Source organism: Mustela lutreola, chromosome 14 (genome assembly GCF_030435805.1).
Source record: "Mustela lutreola isolate mMusLut2 chromosome 14, mMusLut2.pri, whole genome shotgun sequence".
Lineage (NCBI taxonomy): Eukaryota > Metazoa > Chordata > Mammalia > Carnivora > Mustelidae > Mustela > Mustela lutreola.
The window spans coordinates 72,714,284-72,722,815 of record NC_081303.1 but is presented as its reverse complement, the minus strand read 5'-3'; the positions used below and the strand labels follow the sequence as shown (position 1 = coordinate 72,722,815).

The 8,532-nt window shown below is 52.8% G+C and overlaps 1 protein-coding gene across 1 annotated transcript; it reads right to left on the bottom strand.

The window, feature by feature from the left end:
• Positions 1 to 3,913: 3,913 nt before the first annotated feature.
• Positions 3,914 to 5,878, bottom strand: SMIM42 (small integral membrane protein 42). Its single transcript, XM_059145450.1, has one exon. It carries the CDS (start codon positions 4,729 to 4,731, stop codon positions 4,519 to 4,521), a length of 213 nt encoding a protein of 70 aa, XP_059001433.1. The 5' UTR covers positions 4,732 to 5,878; the 3' UTR covers positions 3,914 to 4,518.
• Between the last annotated feature and the right edge of the window lie 2,654 nt (positions 5,879 to 8,532).

Here is an 8,532-nt window from a genome sequence, read left to right as displayed (position 1 = left end):
AGGCTACAACGATGCTACATCCCCAGACCTCAGCCAGCCGCGGGCAGCCCAGAGGGGATGTTGGCCAAGTGCTGGTTCAAGAAACCCAACACCTGTCCTTGCCCGGAGCACACACTCTACACTTGACCTGAGGGGTCACGCCATCCCATGAGGTAAGTGCGATGTCCGTTTTGCCGATAAGGAAACAGAGGCAGAGTTCAAATCTGCGGTTCTTAGACTTCGCGGTCGCTATCCCTGTCCACTCTAAAAAAATTATGAAACCCCCGGGAGGAGATTTGGTTTCCCGGGTTGTATGTACCCATATCTGCCGTATTACAAAGTAACAACAAACTTCAAAAAGCACTTAATTCATTTAAAAATAACATTACTAAACTTATTACATATTAACATGAAAAACGTTTTGAGAGGAGAACAGTATCGCTTTTGTAAATCTCTGTAACACTGGGTGCGTTGGACGAACCACTGCGCCCCGGAAAGACGGGCAGGAAGAAGGGGAGGAAGAAAGGAGACCCGGGGGCACCGGGCTGGCTCCGTGGGACAAGCACGAGACTCTCCATCTCAGGGTCTTGTGTTCTAGCCTGTGTCAGGCATAGTGCGTCCTTAAAAAACCAAAAATATAAAAATATAAAGAGGCAAATAACATTGTAATGTTTGTATGGAAGTAATTTTCAACCTTGTGGAGGTCCTGAAAGGGTCTTGGGGGACCCCCAGGCACCCCGGATGGAACTCTGAGAGTCACTGGCTTAACTAATGTGCATGTGGCTGCCCAGCCCGTTTGAGGTGGTAGAGCTGGGAGGCACCCGGGCTTGCCTCAGTGGCCCCCGCCCCACATCCCGGCCTCCCACTCACCCCTCGGGGCATCAGGGGCTCCTCTGTAAGATGAGGGTGGACTTTTCCATGGCGCAGAGCCCTCTGGCTCTGAGCCTCCCTCACCCAGCTTGGGGCAGCTCCTGGGCCGGCCACGAGGCTAGAACAGCGACCCTCCTTCTCTTGGGAAGAGAGCTCGGGGTTCTATACTTTTTCGAGGAAAAAGGAGCCTCTACCCACCCCCACCCGTGCTGTCACCAGGTTCAGCTGTGGACTCAGCCTCCCGTCCCCAGGACAGGGGGGTGGGGGTGCTGGGGACCAGGCTGCGGTCGGCGGTCCCAGACCCTGTGAAGCTGGGAATCCCCCCCTCCCCGCTCACACACTGCTGAGCAGAGCCTCCCCAGAAGGGCATTTCAGGTGGAAGGAGCAGGATTCGTGACGTCATGGACGAGGGAAGGCCCGGGAACGGAAGAGTCAGTGTCCAGTGGGCATTTCGAGGACCCTCTCCCAGCCTCTTCCTGCTCCTGTCACTGCACCGCAGCTGTGCTGTCGTCCCCTTGTGGACCATCTTCCCTGAGTCCTAGGGGTCCAGTGTGGAAACCCTCGTCTGGCATTCAAGACCTTTAACACCGCTGGTGCTCTCTCTCGACCTAACTGCCCAGAGTCCCTACATGTATCATGCAGCTCCTACTTGTCCCTTGTCACGCATGTCACGTGCTTCCTTCTGCTTCTAAGACCTGTCTGGTACCCTAACATGTCACCTGCTTCAGGAAGCCCTCCCTGATTGATCCAGCCCAGCTCAGGCTTCAGAATGCCTAGAGCAACCCATTAGCACCCATCCTTGGCCTTTCTCAGAAATCAGCCCAGATGGTTACTGTCCCGAGGGCGGTCCTCAGCCACATGGGGACTGGCAGCAACTTGGAGGAGGAAGCAGCATCCTAGACTCTTTCATGGCTGCCTCCCTCCGGTCCCCATGACCCTCTGAACGCTTTATGGGGTTTGTGGTATCTGTAGGTTTGGTCCCTGCAGGCACAGGGCCTGGGGCAGCAGACAGACCGCTCTGCAGGTGGAAGAGGCCGAGGAGGACACAGTTGCCCCCATCACGAGGGACCACACATTGTCATGCTGGTGGCATTTCAGAGCAGGAGCGTCTGATAGGGAAAGAAGGACCGCCTCCAGGCCCGGTGTCTTACTCCCGGATGAGTGCACGGAGGGGGCGGTAATCCCGCCCTGCTGTGAGACTTCCGGCAGGACCAGCCTCTCTGAGCTCAGCGCCTCACCCTCTGGTCTGTATGCGGGGCAGAGTCCTGTCCTCGGTGTACTTAGGCAGAACAGATACACCGTATGCTAAGAGCCAGCATATAACTGATCCTTGTTATACAGCATGTTTTAAAAGGGATCACCAGCCAGGAGATCTTGAGGAAAAGAGATTCCCGCTGTGGTGGAGAACATGGTCGCAGTCCCTTAGGGTCTCTGCTGCCCTGAGTGGGGAACGGAGGGTCCCTGGGCCCAGTGTGGCCGGAGGACTGGGTTTGCTGGCCCTTTGCTGCCATCGGGTGGCCGTAAGCTTGCCATGCAGCCCAGCTGGTTTGTCGGTAAAACAGATTTGGGGAACATGAAGAGTGGGGAGGAGGGTGACTTAGGGCCCCAGGAAGTGGCCTGTCACACACGCACATGGGTTTTGACCAAAGGAACCTCAGAGGGCTCAGAGGCCTGCCCTCCGGGGTTTTGTGAATTCCACTCCCACCTCTGACGCAGCTCTCCTTCTTCAGTATTCTCGTGCTTGCCGTCTCTCTGCTCTCTCTACTCCTCCCGTTATGGGTCTTTACCCACGCTGGTCTCCCTCTGGGATGCAGGGCTGCCTGCCTGTACCTGTGCCGTGCGGACCGTCCGCCTGTCCCGCAGCCTCAGCCTGCCGGCGTTCTCCCACGCGCCTTCTCCAGCTCGGGCCAGGCTCTTCCAAACCTGCCTCTGTACCTGCCCCCATAACGCCCAATTCTTTTCCATTGTAATGTTTGTATGGAAGTTTACACTTAACCTACATGACCCCTTCATGGGCATCCATCTCTCACTGTGCTGTACAGGGTCCAGAAGAGAGAAGACAGGGCCCCGTCCTCTTGTAGCCCCGGCACCCAGGACCGAGCCTGATTGGTGGCAAGAGCTCAGTAAACATCCGATGGATGAACTCAGGCGCCTGCAGGATAGGAGGGGAAGATCTGCTGGTGTTGGGGTGCTGAGGACCGTGCTGCCGACTCTGAGCTCCTTCTCCGCGAGCAACGTGTGGAAAACATGCACACTCGAGGCAACACCCCACCCCGTCCTCCCCCTCCCAAGCTGACATGTCGGATGGAGAAGGGGTGTGTCACCAGATGGAGAGGCAGGCCAGCTGGCCTTGGAGAAAGGGGCCCATGCTGCCGAGGAGAGAGGGGTACATCTTCCTTGGCCATGAAGCTTTCAGTCCCATTGCTGGCCAGCTGTGATGGGTCTCCGCTGGAGCTGGTCAACCACGAGACAAACGCTACACCCCCATCAGCCACTGGAGGAGGCAGGTGGGAACGCTCCCTGACCAGGAGGGGCTCCCCATGGGTCTCGCAGCAATCCTGGCCTCTCCTCAGCACTGAATGACCAAACTCCTCAACTTCTGCAGCTGCAGTCGAAGTCTATGGGTGCCCATGGTTGAGATGCAGAATACACAGCCCAGATTCCAAGGAGACTCAACATGGTCCCAACTAACACAGTCCCATGATTCTAAGCAAAATGCAAAGCTTTTGAGGAAGGAGCTCTTGGCTTGCGACTGCCTGGGGTCAAGCGCCTGTGGACGGAGACAAGGGGACACATGATGGGGTGTTTCTAGGAGGAAGGGTTAACAGTGGGGTTGGATATAGACGTGTTTCTCCAAAAAATTACTAACTCTTTCCCAGCAAACCGTCAAATGCTCCTTAGGGTAACCCAAGCCTGAGTGAGACTATGGATTCTCAAAATACTGCCTCTTTAATTTGGATTTGACTTGAAAAGGGAATTCATTCCAACCTCAGAAAAGATATTTTGAAATGAAATCATTATTTTAGAATATGATATTTTTAAAGTTTGCCGACTCACAAAATTGGAGGATGGGAGATAGGAGAGAAAAGTATTTGATGCTTCAGATCACTTTTGGAGAGGCAATACTTTTTTTATTTGCAGAATTAGGTGAAAAGGAGGGAGCATTTTACCTAGAACTTGGGGGTAGGTGAGCTGCCCTATGTCAAGGATCTTCTGGAACTGAACTGCTGGTATAGCATCGTTTTGTGTCGGAGATGCTGTGAGCTCCCAGTGATTTCTACATCCCAGAGTCAACACATGCCCGATTCAGAAACGAAAACTTGGGCTTTGTAATCAATTTTTCATCCTCCACGTGTTTGTTTCTTTCCTCTGTTAATGCAGAAATCAACAGCCATTTATAGTTTCAGTCGAGAAGATCCACAGAGAGAAGACGTGCAACCCCGGCCTCGGGGACCAGCCAGAGAACAGCAAGATGAGCGTGAACTATAGCTGAAGTGGAGGAGGAGGGAGGAAGGCAGGGGGGTGCTCTGGCATGGGGCGGGGGGACCTGGGGGGGCAGAGCAGCTCTTCTTCCTCAGTCTCTGGCTCTGAGAAGGCTCCCGGACGGCCCTGCCTCCTGAGTCTCCAGGTCTTCCCCTCAATGGAGTCCTCGCCAGGGGCTGTCCATGTTCATGCCAGCAGAGTTTCCTCCTTTCTTGGGTCTGGCCCTCTGAACGTGTTGCCTTTGTCCTTGGTTACTTTCCAGACCAGGATGAGTAGAGTGGCGAGCGTCATCAGGAGTGCCAAGAAGAAGAGAACCTTCACCAGGTAAGCAGGATCAGATGTGGTGGTGGTGAGAGTGCCCTTGTCCCATAGGAAGGTTGGGAGTTGTGAGGAAGACATGGGCTTCTTGAAGACAGCTGGGCTATGTGGTCTGCGCAGACTGCCCCAGTGGCTACACACCAAGAGAACCAGGCGGCTCTCTGTTATGTCCTCGAACTGGGTGTGGAGCTACGGTCGTACATCTATTCAACCCTGTTGCTCACGTGGCACCATTTTCCTTGGATGTCAACTGAGTGGGCAAGGAAGTTTGCTCAGCGATGTTGAACAACTGCTTCCAGTACAAATACAGTGCTCAGATGGCTTGATTGGTAAGACTTCCAGGTCCTGGGTGGGGCGTCTGAGGCTTTGTGATGTCACTTGAGGGTGAGACTAGGGTCTGGACTGAAGGTTCTAGTCCAGAGACCTCCATCCTCTGAGCCCCACTTCCCTTCATGTCCGGCCTCTAGATTGGAAAGGGCTCTCCAATTGCTTGCGAAGATGCCCCTTCAATCCCTTTTTACCATGACCTGTTCATTCTGAAATAATTGGGGGCATATGGGAAGTTGCAGAGATAACAGAAAACCCATGTATCCCAATGGCTAATCGTGTGTACCTATAGCACAAAATCAAAACCAGTGAACAGACATTGGAACAAACATGCGCGTGTAGTTCTATGGTCTTTCATCGTACACACAGGTTCCTGTAGCCACCACTGAAATCACGACACAGAATTACTCTGTCACTAGAAAGACTAATGGTGTCCACATCCTACCAGTTGGAGACGTTGCAGAAAACCTACCTTCATCAAGCTCCTTCCACCCTCCTCCTCTTGCAGTACAATTTTATTAAATATTTCCTCTCTATATGTTGACGTTGACCTCCAGCCATGTTATGCTCTTTGCTTCCACAGACATGATTTACAGAACACAAGAGGAGAAGGAAGGTCTGTTGCGTTGACCCCACTTACTGTTGTTCAGCTTATTACGTCTTTGAGCTCACAGATTCTTTTCTTCTGTCCCCAGTGTTTTACTTTGGTAATTCTATTTTGCAGTTCTAAAATTTCCGTTTGGTTCTCCTCTGTATCATCAATTTCCTCACTGAGATTTTCTACTTTTTATTTGTTTCAAGTGTATTCATAATTGCTTGTTGAAGCATTTTTATGATTCTTTAATATCTTTGTCGGGTAATTCGAACATCTGCCCATCTTGGTGTTAGCATCTTTTTTTTTTTTTTTTAAATTTGAGATTTTCCTGGTTCTTGGTGTGATGGATGATTCTGATTGTATGCTGGGCATCTAGGTGTTATGGAACTCTGGATCTTATTTAAATCTTCTATTTTAGCAGGATTCCTCTGACATCATGCCCGTTGTGGGGAGGGGTCACCTCACTAAGGCCAGGCAGTGGTGAAGGTCTGGGTTCTCTGCTTAGTCTCCTTTATGAACCCAGGGTTAGAGAGGTAAAGCCTCCCTGCTGGGTGGATACGGTATCTCAGACCCCCAAGGTGGCCTCCTCTGACACTTTGGCAAAGACAGCGAAGGCCACTTTGCTATGTCTGGATGGGGAGCTCATTGTCTCTGGGCAGGAATGGAAGTCCTGGATCCCCACTCTGTCTTCTCTGATACTACTAGATACTCCCTGGGGTGGAGCATGGGGAAGGGTATTTCATTCCAGCTGGGCAAGGGTGGGGACCTGGGATTCCCCTTGGGCTCTGCTTAGAGGTGGGGGTGGGGCCACAAGGTTTTCCATGGTGTTTGGCTAGAGTAACTATTGGCAACTATTGTCTAAAAGTTTTAGGTCTTGTTGGGTTGCCTTCCCCCTGGTTTTTTGGCTACAGAAAGACAAGCAGGCTTTTCCCAAGACTTTATTTTGTTTGTGCCCATGGGCATTCCTGGGTCGTTCCTCCAACACCCAATCTAGCACGTAGGAGTCAAAAAGCAAACTCAGGGAACTCATTGCCACGTCCATCCTCGGGTTCGAAGGTCCCAGTCAGTCTGCCTTCCCCTTCTCACCTTCTGGAAACTTCTTGCGTTGTTTTCCTATAAAACATCCAGGGTTTGTGCTTCACGGGAGGAACTGGAAGAACTGAATGCACTCCTGACGCATTTCCTCCCTCAGGGCCTCAGAACACCTTGACGCCCCATCAGGATTCAGAACAGGTGAGGGCAGTGAGAGCCACACGAGTTGTGGCTTGAGGACTCAGGGTGGAGCCCAGGCCTCGCTCTCCAGGGCTTGTGACCTCGGTCAGGTCATGTCTCTGAGCCTCCATCTACTCTTCAGGGATGCGATGATAGTGGTAAGGCAAGATTATAGGTTTCCATGGGACTGAAACAAGCTTATAAATGCCTAATAACCTTCCAAGCCGTGCAACTGTATACAAATGCTACAATGTTACAGTTAAAAGGTTCTTTTAAATAAGAGCTAGGGTGAGTGGGAGGGAAGGGAAGAGGGACAAGGCAGGGCAGGTTGGTTCTGTCCAGGCACTGTGAACTTTCAAAGTGCTGTGAACGGATCCCCAGCTCCGGGAGATCTGTGCCAGCTCCAGCTCCCTGGAACGTGCAGATGTTACCTAATGCACAGAAGACGTGACTGTGCTGAGCATCTCGAGAGGAGGCACTCTGCAGAGGTTATAGTAGTGGGTCCCAAGCACCACATGCGCTCTTGTAAGAAAGAGGAGGAAGGAGTTGTGGGAGAGACAGACACACAGACGAGAAGGAGAAGGTAAGACAAAGCGAAAGAGGCAGCCACAGGCCAAGGAACAACCACAGCCACTGAGTGTGGAAAGGCCAGGAAGGGATTCTCCCCGCCGAGTGTCTGGAGGGACCACAGCCCCTGATTTCAGGCATCTGGCCTCCAGGACCGGGACAAAATAAAGTTGTGTTGTTTTCAGTCACCACACTCGTGGTCGCTTACTACAGCAGCCTCTGGAAACGGATACAGGAACCTTGCAGACCATGTGTCCACGTCCTTCACCTACCGGAGGAGCTAACCGAGGCACGAGAAAGGAGAGTGACCGAGGGCGCACACCCACTGGGCCAACAAGGGAAGGCCTGGGACCCTGCCTCTCCTCCGCTAGTCCACCCACTAAAGCACACCATCTCTGTTGTGTTGTTATTTTTTAGACATCCTCAATGAGGTATGACTCACTACAAGTCACCCACTTAGTGCAGAGCTCAATGTTTTTATGTACATTCACAGGACTGTCCAAGTGTCATCGCAGTCCAATACGAGGATCTCTTCATCCCCCGCAAAAGAAGGCCCTGCCTGTTAGCACTCTAGTCTGTCTTTTCTGCCTCCTCGTTTCAGAGGCACTGGGCTCATCTCCACTCCTCAGCCAGACTGGGCTGCGCCGTCTGTTACTTCTCATACTCCTCTCTCATTTCCCAGTCCGTGGCTTCATTCAGGGTGGTGGTTTAACCGGCTGCCCCGTACCCCTGTTAGAGGGGTCCTGAGAGGCTTCGGTGGAGCGCTGGGCCTGCCAGTTTCCCTCACCTCCCTGGTTGGGAGCTGACCTGCAGGAAATGGCCAAGCCACTCACCACTCCCTGAACCGACCATCAGAGACGTGCAGACCAAATGGCCCTTCAGTCCCCGAGTTGTGAAGGGCCCCCAGCATCCCCGGGGGAAACGCTACTGACGCACAGCACACTGGGCTTCCCACTGGCTGGGTCAGCATCTCTGGATGGCCCGGGACGCCCGAAGAGAGAACAAGACCTCGGACATGGTACTGAGGGACACTTTTTCCGCACTCCTGGGGTCTTCTGTCTTGGAGCAGAGACCCTGTTTCCAATACTCGTAGGCTCTTGGCATCCCGGCTTTCACTCCCTCTCCCCGGTGAGAGAGCACCCACCGGGTCTGCTCCTTCCCGTGACTTTTACGGAAGCTCA